The sequence below is a fragment of the Saimiri boliviensis genome, chromosome 1, assembly GCF_048565385.1.
Source record: "Saimiri boliviensis isolate mSaiBol1 chromosome 1, mSaiBol1.pri, whole genome shotgun sequence".
In the NCBI taxonomy this organism is placed as follows: domain Eukaryota; kingdom Metazoa; phylum Chordata; class Mammalia; order Primates; family Cebidae; genus Saimiri; species Saimiri boliviensis.
The window spans coordinates 250559630-250579739 of NC_133449.1; the positions used below are offsets into that span (position 1 = coordinate 250559630).

General features: G+C 37.3%; 1 protein-coding gene across 4 annotated transcripts in view; it reads right to left on the bottom strand.

Annotated features, from left to right (window-relative positions):
* MAP3K1 (mitogen-activated protein kinase kinase kinase 1) overlaps positions 1 to 20110 on the bottom strand; it is an 80591-nt gene that overhangs the window by 2094 nt on the left and 58387 nt on the right. For all 4 annotated transcript variants that reach the window (XM_039467671.2, XM_039467673.2, XM_074385769.1 and 1 more), the window contains exons 7-19: positions 19833 to 19954; positions 19156 to 19237; positions 18864 to 19044; positions 16635 to 16913; positions 12461 to 12582; positions 10762 to 10853; positions 10297 to 10486; positions 8742 to 10023; positions 7925 to 8077; positions 6814 to 6976; positions 5600 to 5731; positions 3729 to 3871; positions 2908 to 3039 (exon numbers count right to left, since the gene is read on the bottom strand). In XM_039467671.2, coding sequence (XP_039323605.2) covers positions 2908 to 3039; positions 3729 to 3871; positions 5600 to 5731; positions 6814 to 6976; positions 7925 to 8077; positions 8742 to 10023; positions 10297 to 10486; positions 10762 to 10853; positions 12461 to 12582; positions 16635 to 16913; positions 18864 to 19044; positions 19156 to 19237; positions 19833 to 19954 — 3073 coding nt within the window. The remainder of the gene's footprint in view (positions 1 to 2907; positions 3040 to 3728; positions 3872 to 5599; positions 5732 to 6813; positions 6977 to 7924; positions 8078 to 8741; positions 10024 to 10296; positions 10487 to 10761; positions 10854 to 12460; positions 12583 to 16634; positions 16914 to 18863; positions 19045 to 19155; positions 19238 to 19832; positions 19955 to 20110) is intronic.

A 20110-nucleotide genomic window follows, 5' to 3' on the forward strand; every position in this document is an offset into this window, starting at 1 on the left:
CTCCTGAGTACCTGGGAGCACAGGCAGATGCTACTATGCTCAGCTAATTATTATTATTATTATTATTTTTTTAGAGACAGGGTCTCGCTATGCCCAGGCTGGTCTCCAACTCCTGGGCTCAAGCTGTGTTCTCACTTCAGCCTCCCAAAGTGCTGGGATCACAGGCATGAGCCACTGTGCTTGGCCAGGATCACTTCATGTATCTTGCTCTTTTCACTTATTAATGTATCTTGTAGCACTTTCTAAACACCAACAGCTTTACACTCATTTAATTTCTATATAGTTTTACATTGTGTGGATAATTTATTTACTTTCTTGAGTAGAGTGAATAATCCTGTACTTGGCACTTGGTACTTCTAGAGGTGATCTAGAGTAAATCCCTAACAATGGGCAGAGCTGAGTCAAAGTGCATTTAAATTCTGGCACTTATTTTTTTGGGGATTTTGCCAAAATCCAAATTTGGATTTGGATATTGCCAAATCATTCTCTTAAAAAAATTTGCTATAGCAATTTTTACTACCATAAACAGGGTATGTAAGTGTCTGAGAAAGCCATTTTTCTGTCTCTTTTGGGGTGCTTCCAAAGACCTCAAAGTATTTACTCCAAGTTAAGAAAACGGAAAATATTACAGTACAATTCTCTTTAAACTCTACCTATGAAGGAGAATGCAATGAAATCTGTTAAAATATGAACAGTGCCAATTTTAAAATCATTTCCATTTGTTTCCAGGGGTCCACCAAAACTCTGAAAATGACATCAAACTTTCAAATTGATCCTAGTTATGAGTATTTACCGAGCAGCATCTGTTTAAGACTCTGGAAGGAAAAAAATGAAGCAGATGTGAATGGACCTCGAAGAGACCTAATTTGGAAAAGGAGGCAATATAGGAACCTAACTAGGATGCAAGAAACAAAGTGTCAGAAACAAGTACATACTGAAGTGCTACAAGAATCTGTGGAAGGAGTTAAGGAGGGGGTGCCCAAGCAGGAGGAGCACAGCTGTGGGCCTTAAAGAGATTAAGAATTTGATCCATGTGGAAAAGGGACATGGGAAGTCTGAAAGAACAGAGGAAATGACGTGATAATACAAAATGGGTATTGTCAGAGAGGTGACCGAGGAGGTTATAGTTAAGTGTGGGGAGGACTGGAGGAGGTGATGGCAGGCGGAGCGGACTGTGTAGGCTGAGGGACTAAGGCCTAGGCATAATTTTGTTTATCTTCATGGTAATCCTATGAAGTATGTGCTTCAAAGGATTCTTGCAGCAGTTTTACATATGAGAAAATGGAGGGTAGACACAAAAATAATTTCCCTATGATCACACAGCCATTAAGGGGTAAATCCAGGGTTTAAAACTAGCTCAGGGTGACTCCAAAGCCCATGATTTCAACTATCACGTGTCTACTGAAAAGCTAAAAATCTCAACCATTACCTATTCTATGGTGGAAAAGCAGAGAGTGGATTTGTGAGTTATAAAAAGGTAGGTAGAACAGGATTTGGCAACTGAACTGACTTGGGTGTGGATTTTAAGCCAGGTGCAGTGGCTCATGCCTATAATCCCAGTACTTCAGGAGGCTGAGGTGGGCAGATCACTTGAGGTCAGGAGTTCAAGACCAGCCTGGTCAATATGGTGAAACTCCATCACTACTATAAATACAAAAATTAGCTGGGCGTGGTGGTGTGTGCCTGTAGTCCCAGCTACCTGGGAGGCTTAGGCAGGAACCTGATCTAGGGAAGTGGAGGTTGCAGTGAGCTAAGACAGCACCACTGCACTCCAGCCTGGGCATTATGGCAAGACTCCGTCTCAAAAACAAACAAAAAGAAAATAGCAAATTAGATTTAAAAATTTTTGAATTATGTAAAATTAATCAAGAATTTCACTTTGTTTTTTGAGATGGAGTCTCACTCTGTTGCCCAGTCTGGAGTACAATGGCATGATCTTGGCTCACTGCAACCTCTGCCTCCTGGGTTCAAGCAATTCTCTGCCTCAGCCTCCCGAGTAGCTGGGATTACAGTTGCCTGCCACCATGCCTGGCTAATTTTTGTATTTTTAGAAGAGACGGGATTTTACTATATTGCCCAGGCTGGTCTTGAACTCCTGACCTCATGATCCACCCACTTTGGTCTCCCAAAGTGCTGGGATTACAGACATAAGCCACTGCGCCCGGCTGAATCTCACGTTTTTAAAGTGATGGATGTATGTGTGTATACACACACATATAAATGTATGTACTACATATTTCTTCTAGTACTGTTAAAGTATTTGCTAATTAAGTGTTTATAGCAACTTAAAGCATAACTACCTCAAATAACAAGAAGTGACTATATATGTCACTAACACTGATAATACCATTGACAATACCAACTCCTGGAAATATACACATACACAGACACTCTTCCATTTATGCTGAGGTTATGTCACGATAAACCCCTTTTGAGTTGATGATATCATAAGTTGAAAATGCAGTTAATACACCTAACCTACCAAACATTATAGCTTAGTCTGGCCTATTCTGAATGTGCTTGTAATACCTACATCAGCCTACTGTTGAGCAAAATCATCTAACAGCACAGTACATCATAGAGTATTGGTTGTTTACTCTCGTGATTGTGTGGCTGACTGGGAGCTGTGGCTCACTGCCACTGCCTGGCATCATCAGAGTATATCATACTGCATATTGCTAGCTCAGAAAAAAATCAAAATTCAATGTATGGTTTTTACTGAATTTGTATTGCTTTCATACCATCTTAAAATTTAAAAAATTGTATATCAAACCCTCTGAATAAATATACAGACTATTTATTTACCTTCATGCTAGATTGTTAGGGAGAAACCATCAGAATTTGCCTCTTGCCAAATTCTGCTGTACTCCTTTTAGGACAAAGAAGTAATTTTTATCTCACAATTACCTTAAATATCAAAGCAAGATGATTGGAGTGTTTTTCTGCATTCCATGGTGGTTTTGCACAAGCCATTTCTATAATAGCACAGCCAACACTCCATACATCACAGCTCCTTCCATACTGTTGACCTCTTAGTACCTAAAATAAATCAGAGTTAATTTGGAAATATGACTCATTTGAAAAAGAGAAGGCCACTTTGTAGTTACAGATTCTACTTTTTTCACTTTAGGGATAAAACTGGTACAAACAGCAATTATGTGGATTTCCTAATACCTAATTTATTTCATCAATGAGCTTAATTTTCCAGGTAGCACAAAACTATTTTGGAGAACTGGAGATTCTGAAGCAGAGTCACGTCACAGAATTTTGCTCTTAGCAAATGACAGGGCAAGAAGACAATAAATCATTACTACATATGAATATAACAATAAGAAGAGTAACACTTAAACTTCTTTCTCTACTCTCAGGACCTGCCTCTCTATGTGCTCGTCTCCTTTCAGAATAGAGAGACGGCATTTTTAAAAAGTTCTGTTATGTGCACTTTGAGTTTACTACAAAGCAACTGCTATAAATTACTCCAAAATTCTTTATCAGGAACAGCCCTTAAGCAAATCTATTAAAAGCTATTTTTTGAATTTTGTCAAGACAAAGAAAGGTTGGGAGTAAGAGTCTGAAATGAAAGATATGTTATTAAAACCATATTTTAAGGGCCATGGACTTCTAATTGGCAACTATATACTGGATACTACTGCAAGATAAGTTAGCATAATGCTGTCACACAGAACTCCAAAATACTTTTTTTCATCATTCTCAAAGCTGCTTCTCACCTCAGGTGCCATAAACGCAATTGTCCCCAGTAACTGTCCCTGAAACTCTCCTGCACCAGTTCCTTTTGATGCCAACCTGGCTGCAGCTCCAAAATCTGCAATTCTTAGTCTCTGACCAGTGCTGTCAATTAGTAAATTGGCACCTGTCAACAAACACAGCAAATGACCTTGTAAAGAACACATTAAAAATATAGTAAAATACTAATGAAATAGGACAATGACGAAAGAAAGAAGTGAACTACATGTCAGAGGTTCAGATAGTTATTCTCTTTTCCTTTCACTTCATTCTTGCTAAAGGTACACAGCTCTCTCTAGTGTTAAGTAAAATCTAATGCCTCAAAGGGAAAGTCTGAAAAACAAGTATTAAAGCACAAGGAGATCAAAAAAGAGATTTAGTGAAACTTTAAAGAGTAAGTGTTGAAAAACCTTTAATATGGTTTCCAACAAAATCTTTCTCCAAAATTTACATTTTAGCCTAATTTACATTTGAAGACAGTTTTGTTGAAACATACTGATCAAGACCAATTCAAAGCATATGCGCTGAACTCATAATTACAGCTTAATAAAATTACTTCAATACATTATGTCAAATACTAGCTAAAAAAACTGATGACAGAAAACCAAATTTCCTTGAGAAAAATAAACTGGAACCAGGCACAGTGGCTTGCGCCTGTAATCTCAGGACTGTGGGAGGCTGAGGCGAGAGGATTGCTTGAGCCCAGGAGTTCCAGATCAGTCTGGAGGCAACATGGCAAAACCCCATCTCTACAAAAAATATAAAAAATTAGCCAGGCATGGTGGTGCACACCAGTAGTCCTAGCTACTTGGGAAGCTGAAGTGGGAGGATCACACGAGCTCAGGAAGCAAAGGTTGCAGTGAGCCAGGTTTGCAATACCACATTCCATCCTGAGCAACAGAGACCCTGTCTCAAAAAAAAAAAAAAAAGGAAAAGAAAAAGAAAGGGAACGACAAAAGATTTGAAGAAATCTTTCTTAAAAGAAGTTTATGATATCCCAATACCCCAATTATTCTAAATAAAACCAGGAAAAGGAACTTTGTGGGAGTCAGTGTATCATGAGGCCAAGAAAGGGAATCTGGAGACCTGCACTGCATTCTTTGTGCCATAGGCGGCTGGATCATGAGGTTAAGATCAAGACCATCCTGGCTGATATGATGAAATCCCAACTCTACTAAAAAAATACAATTAGCCGGGTGTGGTGGTGCATGCCTGTAGTCCCAGCTACTTGGGAGGCTGAGGCAGGAGAACCTTGAACCCAGGAGGCAGAGGTTGCAGTGAGCCGAGATTGCACCACTGCACTCCAGCCTGTCGACAGAGAGACTCCGTCTCAAAAAAAAGACGGAAAGTCACAGGCTCTCTTGTATTCAATATACTTATAGATTAAATGGCGAAGGCAGATTAAATGACTTCTAAGGCTTCTTTCACTTCTAATATTCTGAATTACTCAGAAGAAAAAAAAATCCCATAGTTAGAAACTATCAACAAAGGTCCATTTTTTTCTTTTTTTGAGACAGAGTCTCGCTCTGTCACCCAGGCTGGAGTGCAGTGGTATGATCTCAGCTCACTACAACCTCTGCCTTCTGGGTTGAAGCCACTGTCCTGCCTCAGCCTCCCAAATAGGCAGGAATACAGGCATGCACCCCCTCACCCTGTTAATTTTTATATTTTTAGTAGGGACGGGGTTTTACCATGTTGGCCAGGCTGGTCTTGAACTCCTGACCTCAAGTAATCTGCCTGCCTTGGCCTACCCATTTACTGGAATTACAGGTGTGAGCCACTTCGCCTGGCCCAAAATTTTAAGGTTACATTAATTTTTTTATTGTCACTAGATAATAATGAAAATAATTCCTACCTTTGACATCTCTGTGAATGATTTGGTTTTCATGGAGATATGAAAGGCCACGAAGTAACTGTTCAGTATAGTTAATAACTACTGATTCTTTGAAAGCTCCATATTTACTCAGCAAATGAGCCACAGATCCCCCTATAAGACAATAAAAATAATTATCATAAACTTAAGCCGGAATTGGAAGTATTTATTACACTGTTGTCTCTCAAGTTTTCACTGCATGAATTCACATTCACATCTCAAATAGAAGAAAAACACTTCAAAACTAACATATTCCTGTATCATCTCAAAGACCTATTAATTAGGAGATTTTCATGGACTCCTCAGGGAACTGGTTTACTGAAGGGTCAAGATTTCAGAAAGCCGTAAAAGTTAACAATTTTGGATGAAACTATTTTTGAAATGTACTTCTCTATCTTCTCAAAACATACAAAACTACTTTAATAATGACTGAAGTATACAATGTTAACATTATTTAGCAGACGGAGAATGCTAAATGGAGGAGGAACAGAAGAGTTAGGCTTCATATCCTACCATCTACTAGCTCTGACCTGAACATGTCACAAATCTAGCCTCTTTTAAAAGTGTTTATAAGTCAACCTATCTACTGAAGTGTAAATCTTTATGAAGACCAACAACAGATAACGTACTTAAGAACTGACTGGTAAACAGAAACTTACTCTTAAACACACACCCAAATTTAAGTTGTTAAACCAAACACTTAATCTGCTCACCACATCAGGTCATTCATTTTATTGTATACATTTTATAATACAAAATAAAACTCAGTCTTCATTTATTTCAGCAGATGACAAGGTTCAACTTTATGCTTCCATGCTAGTTTACTTGTAATAAGTTTTTAAGTTATATGTTAATTTTGTTTTTATATTATGTTAAAACACTTCCTCATCTGTCCAGTTTATCATGGCCACCTGCAAATATATAGATCTTATACATATCAGGTATTTTTAAAAAAATGCTACACAATCATTTAAAAACACACTGGAAACATTTAAAAGGTAGAGGTAGTTAATATTTATATTAAATGAAAGACAAAGTATTTGTGGTTCATAAAATATATTAGGGATGATTTGTCTTTAGAAATCAACCCAAACTATTTGATAAAAATAAATGTTAACTAAACCAGCTTTTCCTAAATTTAATTGGAGAAAGTTAAATCTATGTACTAATATTTGTAATTTAAAACATTAACATACCTGCCATCCATTCGATAAAGAGATTGTAATTGCTCTTCTCACACGTGGCTCCCAACATCCTAATAATGTTTGGGTGATTCAGATGGCTCATCATTCTTATCTCTTCTCTTAATGCTTCTACCACTTCTTCTTGCTCAGAAGATGTATTTCTGACATACGTCACCTGTTTAAAATAAACATGTTCACAAAGTTTTGCGTATTTTCACTAGCAATCTGATCTAAAATGAACAAATGCAAACTAGCATATATATTAGATGGCATTTATGCTCATGATGGAGTGTACTTAAAAAAAAAAGTCAAACTCTTTTAAACGTTAAGAATCTAGCTTAAGCAGCAGTAAACATCAGAAAAATGATTTAAATGCTGAGGTATAGTCAATATTCCAGTAGTCTCAGAGTAAAAATGAGAAAAGGTCAAATATGGAAGAATCAACATGATTTAAAAATGAAAGTTACGATAAGTATGCTCATTATAAAGGGTAAACCAATGAAATCCCAAGATGGCACTCCACCAGTACACAGCTAAAAGAAGTACCTGAAAACTACACCTCTAATACCTACAAAAAGCAAAACCAAAAAACATTTGTAAGGCCATCTTGATATTGTAATCTTACAATAATCATACTTCAACTTTTATTTTATTTTTTTTTTAGATGGAGTCTTGCTCTGTCGCTGAGGCTAGAGTACAGTGGTGCAATCTTGGCCCAATGCAACCTCCACCTTTCAGGTTCAAGCGATTCTCCTGCTTGAGCCTTCTGAGTAGCTGTGACTACAGGCACCCACCACCATGCCTGGCCAATTTTTGTATTTTTAGTAGAGGCAGGGTTTCACCATGTTGGCCAGACTGATCCTGAACTCCTGAACTCAAATGATGCAACCACCTTCGGCCTCCCAAAGTGCTGGCATTAGAGGCATGAGCTACTGCGCCTGGCCTTAACTTTTAATAACAGAATTCATGATGTTTCTGGTACTTTGGAAACTTCTACTTTGAAATTCAAGTTTCTCAAACTTTAAAGAACTAAAGTACACACACATGTGGACATATTTTTTTGTTCTTTTTATTGAACATGCTTCATTTCATGATTTCAATTATATGCTCACTAGATATTTACCTGTTTAACAGCCATTAAAGTTCCAGTTCCCACATCTTGAGCCTGATAACAAGAAGAAAATGCTCCAAGGCCTATCTGCTGACCTTTCAGCCATTCAGTGTCTTCTCTATATGGTTGTTTTGCTTTGGTATGTCCTGGTAGAGTCTCTGGTGTCTACATATTAAATGAAAGCAATCTTTTTACTGTTAAAGGAGTAAGATTTTGTGAAATTAGTCTGGCAAGGTATTATTCTTGTTCAGTTTGGCCTCCCAAACCACCTATAAATGTGACCTCTGAATGGAAAGTACTGGTGACCAATGTCAAATGCAAAAATGATCACCATTATAAAATTAACCGGAAATGCCTTTTATATAGGCAAGAAGTATTGCTAAACAGTACAAATGTTATTGTATAAGTAAAAATTTTATGTGGAGAAACCTGCTAGCAATGATTAACTCATGTCAGAAGCAACATTTATGAATTAGATTTTAGCATGGTCCAGGGAAACTCTTTTTGAGAGTTTCTTGTTCTGTCATTTAGGCTGGAGTATAGTGGTGTAATCACAGCTCACTGCAGCCTCAAACTCCCAAGTTCAAGTGACCCTCCCACCTCAGCCTCCTGGGTAGCTAGGACACCAGGCATGCACTATCATGCCTGGCTAATTTTTAAAACAATTTTTTCGTAGAGACAGGGTCTTGCTTTGTCACCCAGGCTGGTCTCAAACTCCTGTGCTCAAGCAATCCTTCCACCTCAGCCTCCCAAAGTGCTGGAATTACAGGTGTGAGTGACTGCCCAGCCCCAAGTAAGCTTTCTAACCTCTTAAATAATCTAAACTTACATCCTGTTGAATAATGATGATATCTTCTCCATTTTCAACCTGCAGCTGAGGAACTATGGGGAGGGCATCCTGAGACGCTGACATTGCCATGGCAATTGCTAAAGCTTCTTCTTCTTCAGCTTCCATCTTTTCTTTGCACTTTTGATTATGATTCACATCATCTTTGTAGGTATCATCATTTTCAGCCTTTTCAGGAGAGAGGACAGCAACTTCTGACTTAAAAGTTACTGTTGTATCACTCGAAGGCATAGATGCTTCAAGAAGGTCCTCAATACTGGAGTTGAGCTCTGTATTGACATCTAATCTGCATTTCTCCTCTACTGGGGTGAACACTGTCTCGTCACTGGGTATAACAGCATTACTACTATTGTTGCTACAGCCAAAGCTGTCATCACATTTGGAACTACTGTTCAGATCAAGTGTCATGCTATTTTTTGAGGGATCTCCCTGTTTACTTGTATTACCTGGGGTAGGTCGAGATGGCTTTGGCCTGTGTATGTTACTGGAGGGCAAGGGTCTTGACTGAGTAAAGACTGGGGAAAGTTTATCTGAGTCTTTGTTTTCCGGACAGTTTCTCTGGAATTGTAGAGAAAACTTGCGCTGTGTTTGAGGAGATGCAGAAGGTATTTTGCAGGGAACAAATCCCTGAAGTCTATGCTTACAGACATCTGTTGCAGTGCCGGCTGGTACAGATGGGGCTGAAGAAGAAGGGGTTGACAAGGCTGGGAACATTAACGGGGAATGATGAGATAAAGGAGAGGAGTTCAAACACTGACTGTGGGGTCTGCCTTTTGTTTGAACCATTGGCTTTGGTTGCTCTGTTGTTGTTGAACTAGGAGGTCCTACTAAAATGCTGGCCAGTCTGTCAGAAATGTTCTCTGAACTGGCACTCAATTTTGTAGTACATAATCCTTTTCCAGTTTTGTCTAGATGGATTGTGCACTCAGGCGAACGGTTCTCTGTGGTTTCTGGATAGTTGCTGGGGACAGATGCCTGCAAAAAGCCATCCTGTTGACCATCCAAAGTGTCTTCCACGCCCAACTGGATGGCTTCAGCAATTTCCACCTCATCTGCAATAGCCATCAAACGGCGACGCATCCTGGTGAAGTGAGTGGAACTGGAAACACTCAGCATTTCTAACAGTTTTGAAAACACATGGGGTACTGCAGTGACCATTCTTGCAGAACTCAAGTAGATCCTTCTGGAAAGTTTACCAACCATTGAGTGAGAATTATCAATGGACTGTAAAGCAAAGGTTAAGAGGGACAGCAGCTTCTTATACCTGAAAGAAAAAAACATTCATTACCATGTAAGTTCTGATTACCGAAAAGTACATGGAAACTTAAAAAATGGTAGTAATTTACAGGGTGTATACTTCAAAAACCATTTCAGCATAAAGTATCTATAAATTTTAAATTAAACACCTTAGACTTCAGGGTTTCATATGTCAACCAAATATTAAGTTATCAGCAACCTACCTATGCTCTGTAGTTTTTGAGTCTTTCATAAATCTAAAATGTGTCATTCTTGAGGAGGATGTAGGAAGAAAAATTACCTGATTTCAACAGGCTCAGCTTGTGAAACATCAGTACTGACAATATGAGGATAAAATTCAGCAGGAAATTCCAACAACAGTCTATCTATAAGACAAAGGCGGCCAAGGAGTTCTTGCCAGTTGTTTGATTCAGTTTGGTTTCCAAGAATACAATTTAAGACGTAATCAACACCACCAATACCAATGGATCCTACAAAAAGGAGAGTAAAAATAAATGATTAAAAAATAGTGATATTAAAATCTAAAACAAGACATAAATGGTATAAAGCCAACAAAAATATTCTAAACTATTTTAAAGAATTTCTGTCTCAGATTAATTCCCATATCTAACTGTAACACAATGAATCAATTTATAAAATTACTTCAAAATCCTGTAACTGCCTCATGAGAGATTATGAGATTAGACAAAGCGCCTCAGGAACATAATAAAATAAGTTATATTTATTTTAAGTGAAAAGTTATTACCAGCTTTTAGTATTTCTCTACCGACTGCCAACTCTCCTGCTTGGCCTTTGCACAACTCCAACAGTGTTGATATGGACAGCTGACTTGTGCGGCTAAAAGCAAAAGAAAAGCAGTATCAATCCTGGATCTTGTATAAAATACTACTCAATATTAGAGGAGTAACGCAGTGCCTTGTGAAAAAGTGGAGAAATAATGTTTTCAAAAGTGTTTACTTTTCCACCACTGAAATCACATTAACAGTGTCACTGTAAATAGTAATATTCATTCATTAGGTCTAATTTCATAAATTTAACATATATCTACGTTAAGCACAGAATCTTCAACAATGGCTCTAAGTATTGATTTAAATACCAAATCAGATAAAAGTCTTACCACATTTTGTTTAAAAAAAAAAAAGAAAAAGGACGCTGACATTTTGATTTCTGAACTTTCACTAAGAATCTCTTGAATTAAAAACAGAATCTTCCAACCAAAAATCCTACATTCCCTTATATAGCCAGAATGAGGTTCTGAATATTATAAAATCTCTCTGCAGTATTTCTGATGTTCAGTCATTCAGGTGACCAGGTAAACAACCAAACTTTAGAATTTCAGAAAGTGAGCAGCACAACAAACACCACGAGATCACTGAATTCTCAGACAAATACCTATTCTAATATTGAAAACTGACATTTTCCTATGCACTTTGCAAATTGCTTGTTAATTTGCCCATTTAAAAAAAATATTTACAATGTTTTCCCTAAGCGAAAAGAAAACATCCAATATTTTCAATCTGTAGAGAAAACAACAGAGGCAAAAGACAGACATCATTAGATGAGAAATTAGTTAAACGTAGGTACCTAATTTTTGAGCTCCTGTGCAAACTGTCATTATGACTTGAAGAGGAAGAGAAAGGTACTGAGAGAACTCAAAATGGGTTAAATGGAAGAGGCAAGATAAGGGAGATTCAACACCTCTTGCTAACCAAGATCTGCTGGGTTAGAAAAAAACAGGAACTGTTCATGGGAGCTGTGATTATTACATGAAAAGTGGTGTTTTCCTCCTATTTTATGGAAGGGAAAAATAAAAGAGAACCATTGGTCTAAAAAAAGCATGGCTTGTACTCATTTTTACTGTCACTATATCTCACTTCTCTACTTCATATTTTTCTTTCCAGTTAGAGTTATTCTTGATCCCTGACAGTTTTCAAGGATATTGCAGGAATATCAAAACAAATCTAAAATTTTTTTGACAAAAACTGTCATAATTTAGAATAAAATTCCATTACACTGAAAATAATGAGATGCATTTGTTAATTTTTTTATCCTGATATTAAGGGATATACAGCTGTAATGATCTTACTGGTTCCTATCCTGTATAACCCGAACTCTAAAATGAGATTATACCTTATGAATATAAATGTCAACTACCATTCTTATCAACTGGACTTCAGATTATGAATGCTATTTAAGAGAATAAATCACAATACAATAGTGTGGAGATCCATGCAGTTTGTCTGCCTGGCTTCTACTTGCTGGCAGTTCTTTTCCCCAGTCCTTAAGAGCTTTAAGTGCTGCATTTTCATTTTAAATCTTGGATTAAAATACAATGTTCAAAGACTCATTTAATAAAATGTATCAGACATTCACTAGATGTGAGGCTTGCTGCCAGGCACTTTTAAGACAAGATGGTTTGAAGTGGTTCATCAACAAAGCCTTACCTATTGGCATCTGCACATTTGACTAGGATGGTGTCTACAACTGGCCGGAGAAGTCTCTGAAGTTTGATTCTTTCCGCTAAACTGTGGCAAGGAGTATATACCAGCATGGCTCTCAAAGTTTTCTGAGGAAAAAAATCTGAAGGTCAGTTTATGTACACTTAAAAGGCACCAGAGATAATGGCCTAATTTGAGACAATTTGAGTGACAAAATAAGTGAAGATAGGAATGAATTATAACCCACAGAATCAGAATCCCATGCGTCTGTAATGATACAAACAACTAACTAAATAAATGAATGGGGAAGGAAAGAATTTTCTGAACTTTTTTCTCTGCAATTTTTAAAAGTCTGAATTCATTTCAAGATGAAAAGTTACAAAATTATTTTTAAAAAGAAAATGAGAACAGGAGCCAACCTGAAGGAGCTCCAAATGGTCAAGGCTGGAATAATTAGTGCAACAACACAAATGACGGTAGTACTAGGTTGCAACCCACAGAACAAAATGAATACCCAGGAGCCTATGCTGATGTAAATTAAAAATTGAATAGTACATAAACAGAGAAGCTCTTCTTTACAGCATAATTTCAATTAATTAATGTAGAAGGAATGAGGAAAATAGATAATCACCATTAGAACACCATTTTTAATGGTGTAATAATAAATGCTGTTGGTAAGATCCACAAATGCTTTTAAAATCAGTAGACAGAATTTTGAGGTGAAATAGGATATCTGCATAATCTCAAAGTATCTCTCACAAGATATTTATGAATACTAATTTTACAGCAGGGAAACTTGGTAGACAGTCCCTTAACTGACAGCATCACCAATAATAAAAAGCCACGGACATATGTACCCACTGATGTGAGGCACCAAGAAGGGCCTACCACCTCTGTGGCATTCTTGTGATAAATATGTATCTTCCGCCTAATCATGAGGAAACATCAGATAAACCCAAATTGAGGGATATTCTACAAAGTAACTGGCCAGCACACTTTGAAAGTATCTGTCAAGGTCATGAAAAACCAGGACAATCTGAGGAACTGTTATGGATGAGAAGACATTAAGGGGACATGCTTACTAAATGCAATGTGGGATCCTGGACCAGAAAAAAAAGACAGTAGCAGAAAAACTGGTGGAATCTGAATAAAGTCTGCAGTTTAGTTATAAAGGGCACTGTTGGGCAATTGGAGAAATTTGAGTATAACCTTTATAGTACAAAACAGTATTGTGATTAATTTTAATCACAGTTTTCCATTGTGCTGACTATATATAGAAGAATATATGGAAGAATGTATTTGGTTTTGAGAAACACGTGTTTACATGTTTAAGTATCTGAGGAGAAAGTGTCATGATGCCTGCAAAATACTCTCAAATGGTTCAGCAAAAACAAAAACAAAAACATATGGAGAGTGGGGGAGAGGAAAAACAAAGAGAAAGGAAAGAGATAGGTGAGAAGAAAGGGAAAGGGTGAGCTTTAACAGCAGGAGCCATTTCTGTCTCCATGGAGCCTGGTATCTTTCATGTGGTCCTTGCGCTCTAGGAACTAATATGCTAGTTGGGAAACAGTCTGAACTTAAGAAGAAACAACCATGACAGTAAGGCAGTTACGGTGTGTACAAAAAGAGTAACATGGCAAAGGCTTTGCAGAAAAGGAACTGGCAAAAAGAGGATTATCTTTAGTCAAGTATGCCTGAAGGTTTGTGTTCGAAAATAGAGGCAAAATGTTGGGCCAATTGGTCTTTATTCTATAGTATGTTGGTCCCTCCAGATACTACATGAAAAAACAGGCTGTAGCAAAATAACTCTGGGAAACAATGCATTTTACCCTTTGATCTTTTAGGTTCACAATGTACACTAGCTTACTGAAGGATGCTAGAAGCCTTTCAGTCAACACACCTAGTTATCCTTGTGTCATCCAGTGTTCCACCAATCTTAAGTGAATACAGGATTCTTTCTTCAGGGAACTTTTCAAACCCTGCCAAACTTCCATAGAATACGCTTTAGGAATGCAGTTGAAGAAACAGAAACCTCTAACGGATTTTTTTTTTTGAGACGGAGTTTTGCTCTTGTTACCCAGGCTGGAGTGCAATGGCGCGATCTCGGCTCACTGCAACCTCCGCCTCCTGGGTTCAGGCAATTCTCCTGCCTCAGCCTCCTGAGTAGCTGGGATCACAGGCACGTGCCACCATGCCCAGGCAATTTTTTGTATTTTTAGTAGACACGGGGTTTCACCATGTTGACCAGGATGGTCTCGATCTCGTGACCTCATGATCCACCCGCCTCGGCCTCCCAAAGTGCTGGGATTACAGGCTTGAGCCACCGCGCCCGGCCCCTCCAATGGTTTTTAAAGGAGTTGAGAGATAATCAAACTTGTGTTTAAGAAATAACTATTACATAATATTCAATGTTCTTACAATGTGCCGGGCATATGGTTGAAAGTTTCTACGTAATCTCATTTCAAATCTGGGAGGTATTTTCCTTATTTTATGGGTGAAAAAAATGAAGTTTATTTAAGAGAGGTTAAGTAACCTTTGTAAAGTCACCGTGCTAGAAAAAAGAAAGCCATGATTTGAATCAAGGTCTGTCTCTACGATCTTGATCATGTGTTCGGATTGCCTAGGCTAGTCCCACTTTAACCTGCATATTACGCAAGTATTGTAAAGTTGAAATAATGAATTATGAGATCACTCAATTGTGACTCCAAACCCATGTTCATAACTGTCATGCTGTATTATCTCTCAAGAAGAAGATTCATTAGGCCCAACTGTTAGAGGATGGATTCGAAAAAGACTGAGGGAGGAACCTTACAGACGAATGACTTTTAAAAACAGGCTAGATAAGAATTATTTTATAGTGGTTCTGAATTGGGGGCAGTTTGGACCCCTGGACACATCTGGCAATGCCTGGAGGCATTCTCGGCTGTCATGACTGGGGCATAAATGTGTGGGGGTGGGTTTGCTCCTGGTGATCTACTGAGTAGAGGCCAGGGATGCTGCCACAGTACACATAGGACAACATCCCTGGCTCTCCCCCGACCCTTCAACATGTAATTATCTAACAAATATTAATAGTACTGAGGTTGAGAATTCCTATTCTTTTTTTTTTTTTTTTTGAGACGGAGTTTCGCTCTTGTTACCCAGGCTGGAGTGCAATGGCGCGATCTCGGCTCACTGCAGCCTCCGCCTCCTGGGTTCAAGCAATTCTCCTGCCTCAGCCTCCCGAGTAGTTGGGACTACAGGTGTGCGCCACCATGCCCAGCTAATTTTTGTATTTTTAGTAGAGACGGGGTTTCACCATGTTGACCAGGATGGTCTTGATCTCTTGACCTCGTGATCCACCCACCTCGGCCTCCCAAAGTGCGAGAAACCGTATTCTAAAGAGACATACACTCAGAAAGCAGAAGGTCCAATTAGTCTCCTAAATTACCTCCCTGTCACTCTAGCCCACCCATGAAAGAATTTTTAACAGGTTAAACTGGAAAAGCTACTCATGGAACCTTTTTCTTTGAAAAGGTTTTGAATCCCCACACAACAATGTTTATTAAAAATCAAGCAAAATGTTTGTTAAAAACAAATCTTCCTGAATATCTGTTAATTTTTTTTAACAATCAGAGTAACGTTGATGACTTTGCCATCCCCAAAAGCATTTTTAATTTGGTCATATACAAGGTATCTGCTCAGAAAAACGTAAAGATATGAACAGCAAGACATTAAAACAGTCTTTACAAATCAGCAAGCTGGTCCAACTCGCTTTATTTGTTGTTGTTCTGTTTTGTTTTAGGCTTTTAGCAGCCTGAAGTCATGGTTTTTAGTTTCTGTTTCTAGTGATAAGCGGAAAAGGAGGATGAGGAAGGAGCTTTACTGGTCCAACCAGAAACAGAAAGTAAGAAACCATGACTGTATTCTTTCCCTCGGATACCCCTTCAAAGTCTTTAAAACATTAAAATTAAAAAAGTCAAACAGTACACTGGAAACCCTGAATATAATAAAATCAGCAACGTTCAAATAAACAGAATAAAAGAAAAACTGTAATTTCCTGGGATTATGGAACAAAAATAAAATCTGGATTTCCCAAAAGTAGGTAAAGTAGCTTTACTGTATCTTAAAAACACTATCTACTAACCATAAAAAAAAACCCAAACCCATAATGATATGATTATGGAATAAAGCTACTTACTAAAGCAGCAACGTACACTTTGTAGACAGGGTCGGCACAGACCATTGACAGAACGTTGCAGCACGCCTCCACCACATCTCCTGAGATACTGGTCTGGGAAGACCCACTGGTGGCTCCCCCGCTTGGGCTGCTTCCACTGCTGCCCCCAGAGTTTCCAGTGCTCTCTCCATTTGCCAACAGCAGGGCCCCACTAACATCATGGGAAAGACGCCTGAGGGCCATCTCTCTCACATTCCAGTTTCTAGAAAATAAGCAGCCAACGAGTTCCATTCCAAACACCTGTATCAAACACACAGTGAATTCAATGTAAAGAAAAGCTTATGCATGCAGTTTTGAGTTAAGCATCATTTTGGATTCCTACGCAAAAACTGGACATTTCTTAAATCTTTACCATACTACACAATTTTAAACATGTCCAGCCACTTAAACATCATAAGGAAGAATTTTATACTCAAGTTTAACTGGTAATTATCCAAAGTCTTTAATACTTACTAGTTCAGGTAAAATTAATAAAAAATTCCATCAAGTCATTAGATGGTTATACATACATTCTATGCCTGTATTATCCCCCATGCTTACCAAAAACCCAAAAAACTGTGAAAATCTCAACTTTATATTCATATTAAAGTATTTAAAGAGAAAAATCGGAGCAAGATTAAGAAAAAAAAAAAAATCAAGAAAGGTACCAGGAGAAGGTTTCAACAGATACAGAGTATTTCCCTTACAGACAACAGCAATAAGCAAAAAGCATTTAATTGGTTTTTGTCTGTACAAAAATGTTTAAAAAGCTAGACAAAACAGGTAGGACTGTAATGAATGAAGTGAACAAATCAAACAACTGAAGGAAAAAAAGCTTGTGATAGAGTAAGCAAAGTATAATGGTAGACCTAGAATTGTGGTATATACTGTTACAGTTGTCAATACCATGCCCTAAAAGCCACAGAATCCACAAGTAAGGAAAGGGTGAATGGTCTTGACATTATGGGCCAAAGCTAAAGGTAAGCTTAATACACAAGATAATTCATCATGTGAAAAACGTCTAAATATTAAAAATTAATAAACACAATTTTTTGAAAAACAGATCATGACATACTTATTTACATGTGTTTTGTTATAAAGGGATTTTATGGGAGAATGAACCAATTAGAATATAGAGAGTTTCTGGTACTGTTAAGTAGTGTACCACTACCTGTGTTTTAATTGTCTTACCTAATATGCTTAATAAAAAACTATGAATACAGAGCCTAGTCCAATCTAAAGCTTACGGAAAACAAACTAGACCATATCCTTGAAAGAATCAACTTGAGAGTTCTTTGATGGGTCATGAACGGGCAGGTGAGGGCCTATTAATAGTTCACTAAATTTCATTAATGAACTAGATACAAGAATATGTGTTTAATGTTTTTGCAGATTTTATTAGATTCATAAATGGGTTGCTAATATGCTAAGAGAATTCCAAAGCTGCAGGACTGTAATGGTCACAAAAGAAAAAGGAAACGAATCCTAACGATATATAAGCTCAATGTGTTAATGCATCTGTTCACAAATTTAATAGTATTCAATGGAATTTAACAGATTATTGAAAATAATTATTTTATCTCACTATTGTCTACTGGAGACCTGTCTGGTTTTAGATCCTACATTTAAAAAGTAACAGACTAAGCATTCCACAACCAAGAATATCATTACAAACCAACTGACAAAAAAAGCCCTACTTATTGAGGACCAGTCAAAAGAGATGGTAAAGGAATGGAAACTGTTCTCACAAATAAAAATGATGAACTCAAGGTAAACACCATTTTTTTCTTATTCATCTGCTCAGCAATTATTTATAACATTATTATATGAAAAGGAGTAACTGATTTTAAATGGTAGCAAATAAATATAAAAATTCTTGGCAGGAATGGGGATTAAACATTGGGAAAAGTTAGCATTGAAAGGTTCTGGTTTCCATTCTTCTATCCTTGAATAACCCTTTATGTCTGTTAGTTCAGGAAGAGATGTTTCTAGATAAGTGAAGTGAAACCATAAAGATGTTTTGAAGTTGAAGCTGTACAATAAGCAGTATAGTATTAATACTAAAAGTAACATTAAAATTTCTAACGGAATAGGGGTCATGATGGGAGCAAGCAAAAGTATTTTCTTAAATTATAAACAACTGAGGGAAGGGAACAAACACATTAACTGATCTACAAATATTTCTTTGAGAAATGAAAAATAACTACTTACCTGAATCCATGGCTCAGCTAAATCTTTGTAAGCAGGAGGGATTTGCTGAGTTCCATAATGAGTAGGGTTAAAATTGCTCTCTTGATTCCTTCTCTGTGATCCAGCCAAAGGCTGCTGCTGTATGGTTTGCTGCTGTGCAGCTCTGAGGGAAGGGGAATCCACAGGACTTGACAACTCATGGCTAAAATGAAAAATACCAAAACATGCTTTAAAAAAATTAGCAGACTTAAACCACACTTTGAGAATTAAAAAAAAAAATTAAACAGACATATCATTATTTCAAAATTATTACCTGTAGAAATCATGAGATCTCCACTTAGATCTACAAAGAGGACATATTAAAGGTTCTCTATTTCTTCTACACTCTTCTGCCCCTGAAAAATCACACGAACAAAATCTTACAAAAACATAAATGCTTAACATTATTTATGTCATAATTATTTATAATAATTACTACAGTAGTTATATAGAAGGAACCTAAAAAATAATCTGATTATTTATCTGAAAGCAAGTAAACACAGGTTAAATCATTCTGATATACAAATGTTACTTTATTTGTTCTGATAACACTGATAACTCTGCTTACTATTTTTCAAAACGTTCTCCCCTATTTGATTACCTGGTAAAGTCCTTCCAAACCTTACTGTGATGCTAGCCTTTCTGTAATGCCTGCCCAGGTCTTCTTTCATCTCCTTCTCTTCATATATACCTTCCAGACTGAAACTGTTTCTATTTCTGTGCACTTCTCCCATTATCAAGGATATCATACTTTATTGCATTTCTTTGCTCACACAGCTCATCTCCTAAAAATCCTACATTCCCATTTGTGGAAAACTTTTCACATACTTACGTATACTTTTGAAAAATTCTCTCAGCAATCTCCCCTAAAGCAATGTTACAATCTTAAATAACACAGTTAGCTCAGACAGCAACTGTGTTGAGTAAGCATACGAAGCAAGAGCCACATACAAATTGACATGCAGTGATGGTGCAGCTTGTTCCTGCAGCCGTCTTCACACACTGTAAGACTTTCTTCATCGAGCATGCCCAATAAACAAATAGGACACATCTGTTCCTCTTCATCCTTTATGCTACAGAAAAGGGGAAGAAAAAGTATTAAGCATAAAAGAATATAAAGCAGAACATGCTAAAAACACTCTCTGCTTGTTTGGCGTACAAATAATTAGAAATTCTTAAGAGCATCTTACAAGAGATATTTATGCTATTAATGTACACTAATTTAAAAT